At 36.7% G+C, this 19,471-nt stretch overlaps 1 protein-coding gene across 1 annotated transcript; it reads left to right on the top strand.

Annotated features, from left to right (window-relative positions):
- The first annotated feature begins 3,277 nt into the window (after positions 1 to 3,277).
- On the top strand, positions 3,278 to 6,920 carry LOC145087221 (protein PIN-LIKES 3-like). Its single transcript, XM_079025137.1, has 11 exons — positions 3,278 to 3,576; positions 3,863 to 3,997; positions 4,837 to 4,916; positions 4,990 to 5,114; positions 5,229 to 5,350; positions 5,433 to 5,606; positions 5,685 to 5,771; positions 6,011 to 6,111; positions 6,266 to 6,318; positions 6,403 to 6,591; positions 6,700 to 6,920. The coding sequence occupies exons 2-11, from the start codon at positions 3,863 to 3,865 to the stop codon at positions 6,822 to 6,824; spliced, it is 1,191 nt and encodes a 396-aa protein (XP_078881263.1). The 5' UTR covers positions 3,278 to 3,576; the 3' UTR covers positions 6,825 to 6,920.
- The last annotated feature ends 12,551 nt before the right edge of the window (positions 6,921 to 19,471 follow it).

The following is a 19,471-nucleotide window of genomic DNA, read 5'->3' as shown; positions in this document are numbered from 1 at the left end:
CATGTGTACTTAATAGAGATTAGGTATTGGAATAGCCCACATTTCGAGATTACTTGATGGAAACTTTCACGAGTAATTATAAGATAGTAATATCTTATATTCTTCAAACGAAGATGCATGATTATTTGATCTGCAGTTTGATGTGCTTTGGTGTTCTCCAACATTGTCCTTAACTAATTGACATCAAATGCATGGCTATGTTCAGACTTAATTGATAATAGATTAGTCATGCAGTATGTTATGGTCACCACAAAGAAGCACAAATCTTTATTAGTATTTTTCCACAAGTATTTTATTAGAAGCATTTTGCCTAAGTTTTTTTTTCATAAAATATTTTCAAACTTAACACAAGTAGAATTCAACCTAGTATTGTTGTCATAGTTGGGCCGAAACAAGATTATTTGCATTGGTGACAAAATTTTGATAATTTGTTTGACTTTTGTTACTCGGACCATTAATTGCGTTTAATAAACCTTTAAATTTTGAAGACAAAATTGCAAGAATGGTCCCTGTGGTATGTCAAAACTAGCATGTTTGGTCCAAAACGGGTTTGGCTCACAAGGATGGTCCAAAAGTTTGATTTTCTTGCGGGTTTGGTCCAAAAATTTTGAAACTTTTTAAAATGACAGATTTGCCCTTGGTATTTCCCATTTTTCAATTTTTTTATTAAATAAATCAAAAAAGAAAAAGAAAAAAGAAAATAGATCTATCTCTCTCTCTCTCTCACACACACACACTCTCTCTCTCTCTCTCTCCTTATTGGAACTGTCCACCACTTCCTTATTTAACCACCACCTACAGCTACCATCACCACCCCTCGCCGCCACCACCGCTACCACCACCACCACCACCGGATGCCACCACTATAAATAATCAAAAATCAAAAATCGTTTTTGTTTGTTGTTTCAAATTCTTGCAAAAGAAAAGTTGATTCGATCGAAATCATCAAATATTTAGCATTCATAACCAAAATCTAATTCAAAACTCAAAAACACCTATCTATCTATGAATGTTCATCAATTTTTAAGTACATAAAACATTCAAAACCAGATGAAAGAACCTTGTATTTTAGGGGTCTCCTTGTTTGGCTAATATGGTAACAAAGAACAGAGATAAATTGAGACCCACCTGCAAATCTATCTTCAAATAAATCGAGTAAATCGAGACCCACCATTATACAGATTCAGACAACAATTTCATGGCCTGAATCGATTCCAATAGATACAAGTATGTAAAATGGTCTCCCCGTTTCCCCTTCTCTCTCTTCTTTTGAAACCTACAAATCGATCGGAACAAAATTCAGATAACAATTTTCATCCCCACCGCCGGAGCCATAACATCGCAACCAACCACCTCCTCCAACCTATGCATCCAAGCCCCTGCTTCTGGTGACATGATCCAAAACATCACCGGTCACCCACATCTTCTTGATGGTCACCCTTGTTTCTTACTTCTCCGGTGAAGAAAGCCACCACAGTCATTTGTGGCAACTCCTCCGCCTCCCCCTGTCATGACCCACTACCATCTAACATCCCAAATCCAAATCTACAATGGGTTTTCTTTGTTCTTGTTTACTGATTCTAGCCTTTTAGTTTTCTTTTCCCAAAAATCTCATGGTCCCATGGAAGAAACGCTGAGAATCGGATCTCTGAAGTCAATTTAAGCAAAGTAGAAGATGAAACAATTTCATAAATCAATTCACTTCCAGGCGCCAAATAGGAGATGAGAATCTCTTATTTACAAGTGATACTTGTACACGCAGCTATAGATGGAGTTGTGAAGGCAAAGAAGAAGAAAGGTCAACAAAGAGGGGAGGAAGAGAAATCAGGGGCGGTGGTGATTAAGCTGGGATGGTTCCGATTAGAAGGAGACGGTAGTAGTGACGTTAGGGAGGAGGAGAGATTGGTGGTGGTGATTTTGGGAGTTTGATTTTGATCAATATTATCTAGTTCCCGAGAGAGAGAGAGAGAGAGAGAGAGAGAGAGAGAGAGAGAGAGAGAGAGAGAGAGAGAGAGAGAGAGAGAGAGAGATTTTATTTTTGTTTTATTTTAATTGTTTTTTAATTGTTTTAATAAAAGAAAATTGGAAAATAAAATAATAAGGGGCAAATTTGTCATTATAAAAAATTTCATAGGAAATTGGACTAAACTCGCAACAAAACGAAACTATTGGACCATCCTTGCGAGCCAAACCCATTTTGGACCAAAGTTGCTAGTTTGACATACCACAGGGACCATTCTTGCAATTTTATCAATTTTGAATGCAAAATCTCCTCTCCCTACCTAATAAAAGGAGTAACACATTTGCCACGTATCACTCAATTAGAGCTTCACATTAATTATTTGCCACTTGTCATTCTAAGGTTTTTCCTCATTAATTAAATTTCCACTAATTCACTCCTCCATTTTACACATATCAAACACGTCAACAAAAAATTTATTTGTAATATCTATTGCCTAATTTATTAAATTATTAATTTTTTTTATCATTACTCAATAATTACCTTATAATTTAATTAAAATTATTTTTACCTTTCTAATCCGTGGTGCCCACGGGTTATAAACTAGTTACATAATATTTAGCTCTACTTGCATGCTTATGTTAATAATGTGTGTAGCGCACAGGGTTTGAAAAAAATCGTCAACTAAAATAGGTTTTAGTCGGTTGATGGCATTTATATTGTGTTAGCGAGTGAAACTAAATATACTTTATCTTCTAATTTATATTCCAAACATAACGTCTTTTATCCTTTTTCTTAGATTCTCACCAATATATGGATAACCAAATAATTTATTTTAAATGTAATAGTATGTTTCATCATTAGCCAAAAATCCGAGGGGAACCAATGTGCGATAACAACTAAGAAAGAACCAACATTTTCATGTTGGCAGTCCAAATATACACAAGTAAGCGACATCGAAAAAACCTGCATGATAACAACTAAAAAACAGCCGTTTTCGAATCTGCATGTTATATAACGGCTAGTAAAAAAACCTGCGGTCCGGTTAAAATTGAAATGGTTATTCAAAATACTGGTCTGATATATATACCGGTTCAAATGTACACCGGTTCTAGCCATGGGGTCTTTCATGTGCATCCAATGTGAAGCCCATTAGATCCATATAAAAACTATACCCATACATAAGGCCATAACAGACAGATAGAAGAAAACAACAAAAACAAATAAATAAAATATCGAGAAAATAAGCAAATAAGTTGACAACAATCGTATCATATTCTCTGAAGTTTGATCTTTTCATTCTTGTTTTCTTATAATATAATATTTTTTATTTTTCGTCTTTTATCTCCCACTAAAAAGTTAGAATTGAACTATAATTTCTTTGAATCTAAATCGTCAAACCCTGATGTCGGTTTGTCTCTGATTCTTAATTCATCCATCCATGAGGAGCGAGTTGACGAGTTCCCAAAAAAAACCCAAAGGAATTTTTGTTTCATATCTCATTCCATATTAACTATCGTTTTTAAGTTAATGAACTTTTTGTTGCAGATTTGACAGTTATTAGTTATAAATTTGTAGAAAAGAGCCGCCTTTAATACACCATCTTGATTCTTGAGGTAACAATCTTTTTCCCTTGTTTTGTTGTTCTGATCCTTTCACGATTTATCAATAAAATATAGCCGATTGCTTTCTTGAAGTTTCAATATCTCTAAGCATGTTTTGCACATGCATGTGTTTTGTTCTCTTTTAATATCATAATGCTACCTAAAATTTCAGATCACTATAACCCCTATTTCTTCTTCACTTTCTTTATATACACCAGTTCTTTGACTTCATAAGTGTAATCAGATTTTGATTATATCTCTTCTTTTTTGGGATTTCTGAAAACAGTTTGTTTTACAGATGGGGTTTCTGGATCTGTTTTCTGCTGCTTCTATGCCTATTCTCAAGGTTCTGATAGTTTCTGCACTTGGCTCATTTCTTGCACTGGATTCTATTGATATCTTGGGACAAACTACAAGGAAGCAAGTCAATAATGTAAGTTTTTAACTCCCCTTTAGTTATTCAAGAAAGCTTACCTCAGCAATTTAAGTTAGAGATCGTCAGTTGTGCATTGTTGACTTGTAATGTACAAGTCGGTATTGCACTTTAGGACTAGTCCTCCCTGCATTTTCTTGGTCTCTTTTTCTTAGACTATCTCAAATGCATTGAACTCGTATGAGTTTAATGGATTGACACATATACATTCTATTTACTATACAACTTTACTAATTAAACTCTACACTCCATTAAACTCTATATAATTTAATAGATTGTCACATCATTTATTATTTTTATTTATTTATTGTTATTTAAAAAAAATTAATTAGCATGAAATTAAAAATTAAAAACTACAATTAAAATTAACATTAATTTAAAATAAAAAATAAAAAATTATATATATATATATATATATATATATATATATATATATATATATATATATATATATATATATATATGTGTGTCCCCCATTCCATTGAATCCTAGTCATTTTTCTAAAATGGGGATTTTGGGTTTAATGAGATTAAACTCCCCATTAAACCTCCTATTGAACTCCCATTGGAGATGGCCTTAGCTTACTAATTGTACAAAATCTTGGTAGTTTAATGGAAGATTCAGTTTTTCTGATTATGGAATTCAAATACCCATGTTCAAGAAAGTTGCCTATTTGATTAAAGATTCGATTTTTCTGATCATGGGACTAGTATACTAAGATTTTGATTTCATGGCTCTAATTTCGAGTCTCTCTTTGCGAATTATAGAAATTTCTAATTATGATTGAAGATACGAATTTTCTAAATTTAGACTCATAGTACTCCTTCCTGTTTGATCAGATTGTGTTCTTTGTGTTCAATCCAGCACTTGTGAGCAACAATCTTGCTAGAACAATCACTCTCGAAAGCATCATTTCTATGTAATCTTTCTTCAATGGGTTATTAATTTTGTTGTCATTCTTTGAAGACTAACTGTTAAATTAAAAACTTCAGGTGGTTTATGCCTGTGAATATTCTTATTACATTCATAATTGGGTCAGCACTTGGATGGTTGCTTTTGATAATCACTAAACCACCTAAACATCTAAAGGGCCTCATCCTTGGTGCATGCGCAGCTGGTAAATTGCTTGCATCTTGATGAATATTAATAATTTTATATTAAGAACATAAATAAATAAACTCCTATAAGTTGACAAATTTTTAAATTTTTGGATCTTGATTATGAATGATAGGAAACATGGGAAATTTGCCTTTGATTATAATCCCAGCTGTATGCAAAGAGCAAGGAAGTCCCTTCGGTGATCCTGATGTTTGCCATGAGTATGCCATGGCTTACGCTTCATTATCTTTGGCAGTATGTACTTTTACATTGAAAATTTCTAGGTGATTATTTGTTTAAACTCTATATATCATAACAACATATATACGTTCATCAGATTGGAGCCATATATTTGTGGACTTATGTGTACAACCTAGTACGGATATTCTCGGGTCATTCCCAAGATACTAGCAACACTGTTGTCAAAGAGACAGTAATCATCCAAGAGGATTTGACTGAAACCTTGCTTCCATCATCTTCACTTACTGTTAACAAGAAGGGAACAATGAAGGTTGTTTTTTGCTTTCAATGGAGTGATCCATAGATATTGAACTGACAAAAAATTTAAAATGTTATATATATGCATCAGGTATTAGAGAGAATGAAGCAACATTTGGGGTATATTTCAAGTCGGGTTAATTTAAAAGTGTTGTTCGCACCATCAACCAATGGAGCGGTATACATTAACCCTTAAAGCTACATTTCCAATCCAACTCTATCTTTGATGTAAAAGCTAGAGTTAACATGCTCTTTTTTCTATATCAAAACAACAAATACTATTACTCCAAAACTATAGTAATACTATTCATGTACACAAATAATAGAGTTAAAGTTACACTTGTCATATTTATTGTCCTATTTAACCTGGAACGTATATACACACACATAACAATTTGTTTCTTTTGAATCATAAAGATTGTGGGTTTCATTGTGGGAACAATCGCGCCAATTCGCAGGCTATTAATAGGCACCACAGCTCCTCTTCGGGTGATACAAGATTCTGCATCGTTAATAGGGTATAGTCTTTTAAACTATGTCCAGATTTTTCATTTAGTAGGTCTCGTGAATTTCTCTTCATTTTGTGGGTCCGATTATAATATGAGATCATGCATGGAACCCACAACAAAAGAAACTTAGTTAACACTAATGGATCCGATTCCCATGTGTCAGGGATGCCGCAATTCCAACTACTACATTGATTTTGGGTGCTAACCTCTTACGAGGTAAGTAAACTTAGATTTGTTATATGATTGAGTTTTCATGTATTCAGTTGATTGAAATTAGTAGACACAATTTGCATTTGGCAGGTTTGAAAGGATCATCTCGTGTCTCGTTATCAATTGTGTTTGGAATTGTAGCAGTTCGGTTAGTTGTGTTGCCACTTTTTGGCATTTTAATCGTGAAGGGAGCCGTTTATGTGGGCTTAGTGCATGCAGATCCTCTTTATCTATTTGTTCTTCTCCTACAGTTTGCGCTTCCACCTGCGATGAACATTGGTATGACTTATGCGACTACATGTTTTTGAAATTTCTTTATCTGTTTTTCTTGGATAATGAATAATGATGACAAGTTGTGAATTTTTTTAATTTGGTATTTATTGGTAGGTACGATAACACAGTTATTTGGAGCTGGTGAGAGTGAATGTTCAGTGATTATGTTGTGGTCTTATGGTTTGGCTTCAGTATCACTCACCCTTTGGTCGATGTTCTTCATGTGGCTTGTGGCTTGATTCATTATTTTATTTGACTGATACCAACTTGTTTGATTGCCAATCAAAAGTTTTGTAAAATAGTCACTTTTAATCTTAAAATATGTTGTCATCAAATTGAACTACCAAACTATTCATAAAGATTCAATTGGTACGAGAGTCGCTCAAAATTATCAAAATATGAAATTGCATGAGGTTTTATTTTTTAAAACCAACTGAGAATAGAATTGAGTATTCATCGCCTTATATTCTAGCGTCAAATTTCTCTTTTAATGATATGGGATTATGTTTAGATAAAAAACGGGATTTCAATCGGATTCAGGAAAGAACTTTTTTGTTGATCAAGAATCCTTAGAATACTTTTAATTACATTCAGAAATCTCACTCTAAGCTATACAAAAGATTAAAGATACTAACCTTATCGATACAACTCACATACATATGTGAACAAGAACTATCTCTCCAGATAAGATTTGGAGAAGTAAGAACTAATAGCAATCAACTCTTTAACGAACGGTTGAATATATTTTGGGTTTCTTATTGAACATTTTATCTTATCTTACTAACCCCTATAAAACAAGACATTATATAAAAATTTCTATTCTAATAAAAAAATAAGTTTAATATCCTATTGATAAGTGTCATTCAATTATGATTCCTCATTAATGTTATATATCACTTATCATGCCACTTGTTAATATATTAATTATCTATTTCAAATTTCAAATTTTAAATTTCCACTCTAATTACATTAAATTAATAATTGATTCCTCATTTTAAATTTCAAAATTTTAATTTTCTCACTTTGATTATATTAAATTAATAACATTAGATTGAAAAATAAAATAAAATTAGCATATATTATAAGCTGATATAACTTTACATATTTATTTAAATCATTGATTATAATTCCCTTTATATAACTAAAAAAATATTTCTTAAGTAATAATTTATTTAAAATAATTGATTGATAAATTTGATTTTTTAATATAAAAACTTAATTAATTTTATAATCGTGGTTCTCACGGATTATAAACTAGTATATATCAACACAAGATTACAAAGAATAGACATTTACATTATTATCACAAGAAACTCCTTTTAATAGCAACATTCATTTAGCTTTTCTATTCATTTCCACATAGCACTCGAATTTATTTATAGTACCCAGTACCTTTAGCTTTTCTATTCATTTCCATATAGCCCTCGAACTTTATTCATAATACCAAATACAGCTACAATCCTCAAACTAGATATCTACGCCAAACATACCAAGTTAGATTACCACTTTTATTAATTCCAAGTTTCCAAGTTTATGATTGACAAATATTAAGAAAAATTTACATTTCTCAAGATGTTTGCGTTCCAACATAAGTGTTGGATTTCTATTTGTCCGATGGAAAAAAACATAAAAAATCGAAGTTTAAATTGTCAACTAAAGAATTTTTAATGATCAAAACATAAAACGAGTCAAAAAAGTTTATCTAGTTATGCGAGCTTCAACTTCAAGTTAAAGTTTATTAGTTTGAGTACAAGAAAAGAAAACAAGTTGAGCTTGAGTTTATAAGCATTCACTTCTCATCAAACATTTTCTTTTTGCCCAGTATAATATACAACTACTAGGTAATGTAATGTGCTCATTGATTAATAACTGTTAGAATAAGACAAACCATCTTTGTACAAGCTCTTAGGTTTTTAACTTCATGTCTATATATTTGTATTGTTCACGATATGAATATAATACTTAATATTTCTCTCGCATTTTTCAACCGATATATTAGAGCCATAGCACTCCTCATACTTGTCGTGTATCTCCTTCCAACATTCATTACCTTGTTGTATACCTCTTTCTGACACCACCATGCGTCGCCACTACCATACCCTAATTGCCCACGTGTTGCCACTATTACCAAAACCTTAGTTTCTAATTCTTTCTCTTCTAGTTTTTTGAATCACCGTGGGCCATGTTTTAAATCCACCAACAAGTACAACTTTACAGTATTTTATTATCCCCGGTACACACTCAATAACTAGAGGGAAAAAAAGTCGGATCAACTAGCTATCTCTCATGGTCTGCTTCAGTCAAAATGCAGTTTAAAGGGCAAAGCCACGATAATCATTTAACCAAAATAGTTGCATATATAGTTCAATTAAAACATGCTAAATGGGAGGCCTAACAATACTAGCATGAAATTTGTTGTTGTAAGAGAACTCTGCCAATGATAGATATGAATCCCATCCCTACCAAAGTCAACTAGACATGCCCAAAGCATATCCTCAAGAGTTTGAATTGTCCTTTCGCTCTGTCCATCATTCTGAGGATGATAAGTTATGTTGAGTTTTAATCATTTGGATCGGCTTGGAACCTCTTCCAAATTTTGGAAGTAAGACACACAGCTCTATCAGAGACCACAAAATCCGCTATATCATGCTGAGAAACCACCTCTCCAATGTAAATATTTTTGATCTTCTTAGTTGAGGAGCTCTCTTGGATAGGCACAAAGTGGGCTGTAACACCCAAAGTTTTGAAGGCCAAGAAAGGAAAGAAAACCCTAACTTTAAAGGGGGACTCGGCGAGTCCAAGGAGGAACTCGGCGAGTCCAAGCGAGATCCGGGTCGGGGAGTAAGTGACCGACTCGGGGAGTCGGCCAAGGAGACTCGCGCTCCCCGAGTCAGGTCTGTTCGAGGAAAACCCTAAATTCGGGCCTTGGGGCCTATTTAAGCACCTCATTCTCTTCCCTAGGGTTCCTTTACTGCCTCTCTAACCCAGAATGCCAAACCCTAGCCGCCATATCCATTGATTGAGCCAATTGTTGTCTTGAGGAGTGCATTAAAGCTTGGAGAAGGAAGAAGGATCTTGAAGGTGCAAGGAGGGGGCTATAGATCTGAGATTGGGAAGATATTTCTGAACATCTAAAGGTATTAAGTCGTTTCCCCCTTCCTTTAGATCTATTTTGGTTGTGAGTTTTGGGGCTTTTAGCCATGAGTAGTGATCCATTTGAGTTAGAAGCCGGATCTGGAGTTGCTACTTCAGATCTAAGTATATTTTGGTCTTGGAAAGCATAAAGTTTCAGCCCTTGAGTTGATTATGGAGCCTCTTTGCCTTAAACCCTAGTTTATGGTGTATTTTGCCTAGATCTCCTTCTCTACACATAAAATTTGCAACTTTACGTGAGGAATAGGCTTGGGAAGGGTAGATCTACAGTTTGGAGTCCATGCATGACTCAAAAGTCCTCTGCATGATTAATGATCTGAATGGACTCGGCGAGTAGCATGAAGATTTGGAGGAACTCGACGAGTAGGATGAACAACTCGTCGAGTCAGATGAAGTTGGGCAGGAACTCGGCGAGTTGGATGAACAACTCGGCGAGTCTGTTGAAGGTTGTCTTGGACTCGGCGAGTTTGTTCTTGGACTCGACGAGTCAGGTCGCGAAACCCCCCAAACCCTTCGAGTTGAGACTCGAACCAGTGAGTCGAATGGAGACTCGGTGAGTTGGTCAGGTCAGGACTCGGTAATCAGTAGACTCGGCGAGTCATGGACTGACTCGGCGAGTCGAGTCGCGAATAAAAGGATTCTGAACATATGAACTCGACGAGTCAATAGGGTGACTCGGCGAGTAGGGTTGATCTGGAAGGTTGACTTTGACCAGGACTTTGACTTTGACCAGAGTTGACTTGGTTGTCTTTCGGGGGTCAGTTAGACTCAGTATTGCTTTGATATTGGTAGCTCGGGGAGCGAGTGGAGCAGGAGTTCAAAGAGTTGTCGGGCAGCAGCTAGTGGGTTCATCAGCTAGTTCAGCCAGTGCAGGTGAGTTTCCTTTTGTATGAATGAGTCTACGGCCATAATGCCGGCCCATGTAGTTACGAGTAGAAGACCCGAGGGTTAGCCCTAGGCACAGTATGCTAGTATGATTTTCGGGACGAGGTCCAACGATAGAGGGCGGGTGCTCAAGGAATAGTTTATGTGATAGTTTATACTTGTTGTCTGTGTGATACTTGTATGTGCCTGGTAGGGAGGTGAGTGTGGGCGAGGTCCCGTATCTCACCAATAGCAGAGTGTGGATGGTGTTCCATATCTCAGTAGCAGCAGATCAGGGGCGAGGCCCAAGTTAGGGAAGGAGTGAGGATGGGCTGGGCCCGTACCTCACTAACAGCAAGAGTATGGACGAGGTTCCATGACTCATCAGTAGCAGGACAGGGGCGGGGCCCAGAGATAGGCGAGGCCTTAGGACAAGATCTGTTAGTATGTGTTTAGCTTATGTGATGTGATGTGATATGTTTATGTGCTATTATATGTTAGTGGGCGAGGCCCTGTGACAGGTGAGGCCTAAGTGAAACAGATCTGTATCCGAGCGGGGCTCGAAGCCAGGCGGGGCCTGGAGCGGTGGGGCCTTTGTAGCGGGCGAGGCCCAGAAATAGCGGGTGTGTCCCAGTACGTGCAGTATGTGGTTATGCATGGTATGTGGTAGGGTGGGGAACTCACTAAGCTTCGTGCTTACGGTTTTCAGTTTTGGTTTCAGGTACTTCCGGTAGCGGAGGGAAGAGCTCGGGGTGATCGCATGGCACACACCATAGATTAGACAGCCTGGGAATGTTTACTCTGATAACGAACATATATTTTGGAAACTAATACTCTGTTTATGTTTTGAAATGATGAATTTGCTTAAAGTAATGTTTTATTAAAAGAAATGTTTAGTCTTGAATTTTGGGACGTTACATGGGCACTGTTGATCAACCTGTCGACAATCACCTTAATGGTATCTACACCATAAGGAGTCTTTGGTAGTTTAGTGATAAGATCCATGATAATTTGTTCCTATTTCTATATCGGGGTATCAAGAGGCTGCAACGTTCCATGGAGATTCGAATGCTCAGCTTAAACTTTTCGACATGTAAAACACCTTTCGACGTACCATGTCAAATTCCTCTTCATGCAGGACCACTAATAATTGTGTCTTAGGTTTGTACATCTTTGTAACCCTTAGATGAATCGAAAACGTGGACTTGTGTGCCTCATCCATCGGTTTCTATCAGTCTCCACCCAAACCCTGCCATACAAGGTCAGCAAACCATGATTGTCTATATCATAAGCCAAACTTTGTCCTACGATTCTCTCACATTTACAATTCTACTCCTTGATTGTCTCATCCTGGACCTTTTTATCATCTCTAGAATGGGAGTAATCACTGTCATTCTCAAACATGGATCCTTAATAGGTGCACTAATCTTTTTCCGACTCAATTTATCAACCACCACATTGGCCTTCCTTGGATGATAAAGGATTTCACAGTGATAGTCCTTCACCACATCAAACCATCTATGCAGCCTCATGTTCAAATTTGCTTGATCCATCAAGTACCTCAAGCTCTTATGGTCTATGAAAATGGTACACCAAACTCCATACAGGGAGTGTCTTCAAATCTTGAGAACTAAGACCACTTCTCTTAAATCCAAGTCATGTGTCAGATAATTAGCCACATGAGGCATCAGTTGTCTTGAGGCATAAACGATCACCTGACCTCATTGCATAAGAATGGATCCGAACCCCATGATAGATGCATCACAATAAACTACCATATTATTAACCCCCTCAAGAAGGTTCAATACTTGAGCCTCACATAACTTCTTTCACAGAATCTCAAATGTTCTTTGCTACTCAGGACCCCAACAAAAAACAACACCATTCTTTGTCAAACTGGTCAATGGCACATCAATTTTGGATAAGTCTTGAATAAATCTCCTGTAATACACATCCATACTAAGGAAACTTTAAATCTCAAGTGGAGACCTCAGAACTTCCCACTTCAGCACTGCCTTTATCTTATCGAGATCCACCAAATACCATCTTGGTTGATGAGGTGTCCCAAAAACAGAACCTCATGCAACCAAACCTCACATTTGGAGAATTTGGGATAAACCCTCTCCCTCTTTAAAGTCTCAAGTACCTCTTGAAAGTAGCCATCATGTTGGTCATTGGTCTTAGAATACACCAAGATATCATCGATAAATACGATCAATGAATGATCCAACATCAGCCTACACACCTAGTTCATGAGGTTCATGAACATTTTCGGTGCATTTTGGGCCTAAATAGCATCGTCACGAACCCATAGTGTCCATAACCAGTCCAAAAGGATGTATTATGAATATCCTCTTCTCTAACCCTCATCTGATGTAGCTTGACCTCAAATAAATTAATCTTGGAAAACCAAGATTCTCCCTATAGTTGGTCGAACAAATCATCAACCCTCGGGAGTGGAATCGATTCTTCACCGTAAGCTTGTTCAACTCCCTATAGTTGATCCATAACTGATGTGACCATTCCTTCTTCATGACAAACAAGATAGGTACATCTTACGACCAACTATTCGGTTAGATAAACTCCTTATAGTACAGCTCCTGAAGTTGTATGGACAACGCTTGTATCTTTGGAGGTGCAAGACGCTAAGGTGCCTTAGATATCGGAAAACCCTAATTTTGGAGTTGATTGGGACCCGCGTCAAAACTATTAATTAAACTTAAAATAATACTTAATAATTCCCCTACAATTAACTTAATGCAATATTGGGCTTAATAGATTAAGTCCTTAAAGGGTTAAGTGTGGAACACTAACCCTAATTATCATCTTATTTGAAAACCCCTAGAATAGAGAAGCTCTATTTTGGTCAATGAGCGGGCATGTATTTGAACTATTGATTGGGTTATTAATTTACCCGAGAATGACTAGGTCAAACCTTAATAAGCCATAACCATAAATGATTAAGTCCATATTGGATTAAGTGTTCTTACTTAACCCTAATCGCCATTTTATGTGAAACCCTAGTCATCATTTCATGTGAGGATGCCACTGTTGCAAGTGACTATGACCTCTGATTGAGTATGCCTTCCTATAGGTGTTCGCAAGTGAGTTGAAGTTGGTAGAGTCCTTCATTGCTACAATGGTTATCTACGCGCATATCGATGTGAGTTTCACCTCACTGTACCTGTGGGTCGAAGGCACCAATGTCGGCCCACAAGTTTTGGTTATCTGTTAGTAGAGGGATGCCCTAGGTGTTGGATTAGTGTCTAAGTCCATAACTATTTTGGTATGTACTTGACCCGATGGTGCATGGTCCTTTTGGGTTGCCTTCACCAAAGCAACTTGATAGGATGAATTATGGAGAGAAAGGATTAAATATGATTTATTAATATATTATGGGAATAATATATTAAAGGAGAAATCATATTGTTTAATTAATATTAGTCAATAATTAATTAGTAATTAGTTTTGTGACTAAAAGAGATTAATTGAACTTAAGGGACTGGAATTGTAATTATAAGATAATTGCAATTTGGGCCATGGATTGCCTTGAATCAAGAGGTGGACGAATTCTTATGGGAAGCCCATAAGGAAATCGTCCAAGGGCTTGATTAAAGGAGTCTATGGGTTGCTTAGGGCTTAAGCAACCAAATTAGGGTTTCCTTGTTAGATAACCCTAATAGCCTCACTATATATAGAACCCTTAAGGCTTAAAAACGTGGACAAGCAACCTTCCAGGGTTTTCACACGGTTTTGGCAGCCTCCATCCTCTCTCCTCTTCATCCTCTTGCTTATGGTGTTTGTGAACCATTAGAGGAGTGACACTTGTGACTCTAAGCCTTCCAAAGTCAATTCATAGGAGGATTTGGGATTGTTATTGATACATAACAATCAAGGTAACATTATAAACCTATTCTTATGTTAATATTGATTTACATATGCTAGAATTAGGGTTTATAGTCTTGGATTCAAAGCATGTACAATAGAGAAACCTAGATCCAAGCATTAGGGTTTGTATGAGCACATAGGATGTCTTATGATCAAAACCCATCAGTGGTATCAGAGCCTAGCTTGGTTTCAATTGTATTGATGCATTGTATAACTGGAAAATTTCGATTTTTTGGATTCTGGAGGCTGGACTCGCCGAGTCCATGGCTGAACTCGCCGAGTCCATGCAGACTCGATGAGTCCAAGCCTGACTCGACGAGTCAACTCGTCAGATGGAGGGTATATCACGATTTCTTGCTGTTTTTGCTTATGGATAGTTACCTTATCATGTTAGATCAATATTAATCCGATTATATGATATATTTGACTATATTTTTGATCTAATTGAAGATATTTATCAATTAATAAGATAATTGTTTCCTTATAAGATAATTGATTAATTATTTTGCAAGAAATCATTAAATAAATCAAATATGGATAATTATGTGATTAAATGTTAGTTTGAATTATTTGTTATTTGATCCTTGTTGTTATGAAAAGTTTCATACTTTGCCCTTTAGGTTTTATAGTTTAAATTTGAACCCAAAAGTTTTGTTGTTTTGAAATTTAAATAGTTAAAACCCTAATGTTTTGGAAAAGGTTTCAAAACTTGCCCTCAAGTTTTGGAATTTAAATTTTGATTAAATGGTTTAATTTTGATGTATATTTAAATTCTAAATCCTAATGTGTTGAAATGTTTCAAAACTTGCCCTCGAGTTTTGGAATTTAAAAGTTGATTAAAAGTTTAATTAGGAATGTTAAATTCTAAAACTCTAGTATAGTTTTGAAAAAGTTCAAATCACACCCTTATGGTTTTATTAATTAATTAAGGTGTATAATTAAAAGAGGTTTAATAAATCCATAAGAGTTTAGGTTTACAATTTAATTGAATTAAAAGTATAATTGTTAAATTGAACCACCTAATATTGATTTACATATGCTAGAATTAGGGTTTATAGTCTTGGATTCAAAGCATATACAATAGAGAAACCTAGATCCAAGCATTAGGGTTTGTATGAGCACATAGGATGTCTTATGATCAAAACCCATCACTAGGGACTGTATATGATCATGTAGGATAGACTGAGGACTCTTGATCTAGGCTCTCTTGCATGTTCCTTGTTTGGTTGTGGCTTTAGAGTAGGACCATCTGTTCGGATGGCTATCTATGGGGTTAGCTAGTAGTGGAACTGTATGTTATGAGAGGATTAGTAGGCAGTAGTGAGTTGTATGATTTATGTTTGCCTGTATTATGTGCCTAATTGATCCTGATTGTTTATATGTCGACATATTGTATTGGTTGGGTTGAGGCAATCCTGCTTTATACGGTAGGCCAAGATACCCGGTGCGGGCCAGTTGTAAGCCATAGGTACGGAGGCTCGGGAAGAGCGGTAGGGTTGAGGCGAAAGGCCAAAAAACCTTGGGTATTCCATCCCGATGGCTGATTGGACCTGAAGTATATTGACATTGAAACATTAGGTATTCCATCTTAAGGATGACTGGACCTAGAGGTTGACTGGGCCTGGGGTATTCCAACCTGATGGTTGACTGGACTCGAATCTGTTTATATGGTGGTATTTTGGGAAAAACTCACTAAGCCTTATGCTTACCCGGTCGTTTGTGGTTTCAAGTATCATCGGTTATTTCTGGAAGGAAAAGGCAGGACTTTACACACTCATCAGCAACATTGAAGAGTCCGTGTTTCTACGATACTCTAATTTTTAATAAATGTAATTCGGAATAAATGGTTTTCTTAATTAATGAATTAATAAATTTGGAAGTTTTTATCTTAATAAAAATGAAAATTTTTAGTTATGAAAATGGGACGTTACAAGTTGGTATCGGATCCCTAGTTTGAGTGAATTGGAGGAACACTTGTGCAAATCCAGTCTCAAACTAGAATTCGAAAGTTTTTCTAAAATGTTTTTTAAAAAAGAGATTCTAATAAAAGAGTTGGGTTAAGGACATGGGCTCGGTCTCTTGTCATGCTCTTGTTTGATTGTTGGCTTGGGATCAAGAATGTGGACCTTGACTTAACTTTGATTTATTAGGAAGATGTATTGTGAACAGTCAGCCAAAGCCCAAACAGGAGAGTGGTTCCCAAAATACACATACTTGTTATGTTTGTTGAGTTTTGATTTTATTGATATATGAATTGTTAGAAAGGCATGCTAGTAATAGGCTAGGGATCTTCAAGAATTTCCTGGTAGAATTGCCTGATTATATGATGCCTGGTAGCCAAGGGTTCTTCTTGTATGAAATTGACACCATTACTGTAGTTGCTTAGTGTATGCAGCATAGTTGTACATAACTAAGATTCTATAGCCAGAGAATGTTTGGTTTAGTCTTATTTCATGTTCTTGTTTGATGAAGGGCTTAGGGTGGAATCAAATATTCGACCATCTATAGGGTCCAGTGTAATATATAATTAGCCTACACGAGTGCTGCAGGGTTGGTGAAAGTTTCATGGACTAGTTGTGTGGGGTCTGTCGACTAGTTGTGTAATGCCTAGCCTTCTTCTAGGATGAGAGGATAGAGTGTATGTGCATCTTGTGGGTATTGTTAGGGTTGTTATGATGATCTTCTGAGTCAAATACGGGTAGGTGTGGAAGGTAGTATGGGCTCGTAGTACTGGAAGCACATGACCCATATGCGTAGTAGGGAAATCACAACCTCAAGGGTTTTGTTGGGAATTGGCTCCCCTAGTGTTATATTTTTTTTCTGATATTTCCCTGGTTTATTTTTTTTTGTATGGCGATTACGAGATGATTTGAGGCTAGATCCGAATCAGGGTTAAGAGCAGGTGACCAGGATGGGCCAACATTAACTGAGGACCATGTCAGGGAGATCATTCATGAGGAAGTTGTTTCTTTTATCCGGGGGCATATACCAGAGTTGGTTAAATCTGTAAATGTTCCTATGATGGAGTACTTCGATGACCGATATGCTACACTTTCCAAGATTGTTGTTGATGCAGCCACAGTGGTTGTTGCTGCCGTTAAGGCTGGAGGAGAGAGAGATTTACAGTATCGGGACTTCAATCGTACGAAGACCATAGAGTTTGATGGGGTTTCGTGGAGGGTTTTGAGCATTCTAACACTCTTAAGGTGTTCATGCAACCCTAAATACCTTGGATCTATGTTTTCACTATTATACATGCAAACTTGAAGTTTCCAAGGTATTACCCTAACTAGCATAAAAAATTTGATACATTGTAAATAAAACAAGTTAGTAAACATACTTTTTGTTGTGGCTTCTTGCTTAGAGCTTTAAGAGATTAGCACCAATAATGTGAATGCCTCAAGTGGAATCACAAATCACCACTAACACTTGGAAACTTGGAAGAGAACTCTAATGCTCACAAAAATCGGTCCCTCCTTTGTGTATACTCTAGGTGCCATTTTCTTGAACCAAAGGGCTCCTTATATAGTGGTAACATTAGGGTTACACCATGTAACTCATGACTTTCCACATTCTTCATGATCCATGGGTTTTAACCTCCATGGAGCATCCATGGGTCACCACATGGCTTAAGCCCAACATAAGGAATCATGGATCATTAGCCCACATTATAAGAATGAATGATTTACACAATCAATCCCTATATATTTAATTAGTCTCTTTTAACCACAAAATTAATTCCAAATTAATTATTGATCAATAACAATTAAATAACATGATTTCATATTAATATATTATAACTTATAATATATTAATAAATCATACATATCCTCTTCTCAAGGTCCAAATTGTTTCAGTGAAGTGTAACCCAATTTACCATGCTCAACCGGGTCAAGTACACACCAAATATAGTTATGGACTTAGACACCTTATCCAACATCTCAGAACCGATTGTGGCGATGAGATGGCTATCTGAAGTGGAGGGTTGTTTCTGCACATGTTCTTGTCTAGATGACCAGAAGGTCAAGTGCGCCCTGAACCTTCTTAGGTTGGGGGCAAAGGATTGGTGAAAACTGGTGACTAGTTCTTTTACTCCTGAGCAGAGGGTCGTGATGAGTTGGGAATAGTTCTTGAAGATCTTCTGTTCAATGTATGTTCCCCTTGTAAAGAGGGAGAGACTGGCCCTGGAGTACCTGGATTTGAGACAGACAACTGAGTCGGTGACGGAGATCACCAAGATGTTCATTGAGAGGGCCTTATTCAGTCATGAGTTTTCTGCTTCAGAGCAGGCTCAGATGAGTCGGTAGTTAGGCATGCTCCAGACATATATTCAACAGTTTGTGTCCATCCAGCACTATGATTCTCTCATGGAGCTTCAGGATGCTGCGAGGAGGCGAGAGATTGAGATAGAGACCCAGGTGGGGGAGTAGTGTCAAGCTCCAGATCAGTCCCAGCTTGTAGTAAAGCAGTTCAAGTCCACCAGCCAGAGTTCAGGATCAGTTAAAGGGAGGCATAAACCTATTACATGTCACTGGTGTGGCGAGGAGGGTCATTTTGGAAGTGATTGCAGGTAGAGTGTGCGAGTTTATTTTCATTGTGGTCAGGAAGGCCACATTATGGATTATTGTCCTTTTCTCAATGAGGTGTTGGATCCTAAATCCTTAGCTTGGCAGTTACCGAATGGTCAACAGGGGACCGCCAACGTCCCAAGGACTGAGATTTGAGTTGGCAGTTCTCCTATTTAGCAATTGTCATAGTATTGGTATCTATCTATCATTTATGTTGTGTTTCAAGGTTTGGTTGAAAATTTGGATGATCAATTAAATGTAATTATCTTATATAGCTTGTTCCAGTTGATCTCTTGTTATGTATGGATTAATTATCTTTGTCCTCGATTGTATGCGAGTTAAAATGTGCGAATGTTGTGTGAAATAAGATTCTCCTGTGTATGTGAATATTAGTGGTTGAGATCAAGTAGTAG

Source organism: Lactuca serriola, chromosome 2, assembly GCF_051521515.1.
Source record: "Lactuca serriola cultivar US96UC23 chromosome 2, Lser_US96UC23_V15, whole genome shotgun sequence".
NCBI lineage: Eukaryota > Viridiplantae > Streptophyta > Magnoliopsida > Asterales > Asteraceae > Lactuca > Lactuca serriola.
Note: the sequence above shows the minus strand (reverse complement) of the source record. Positions and strands in the feature narration are given on the sequence as shown.

Excerpts from the sequence above, each read along its gene's own strand:
- LOC145087221 (XM_079025137.1), top strand. The coding sequence starts at position 3,863 with ATGGGGTTTCTGGATCTGTTTTCTGCTGCTTCTATGCCTATTCTCAAG. Across the intron at positions 3,998-4,836 it reads CAAGGAAGCAAGTCAATAAT|ATTGTGTTCTTTGTGTTCAA; the intron begins GTAAGTTTTTAA and ends CTGTTTGATCAG. Across the intron at positions 6,319-6,402 it reads GGGTGCTAACCTCTTACGAG|GTTTGAAAGGATCATCTCGT; the intron begins GTAAGTAAACTT and ends TGCATTTGGCAG.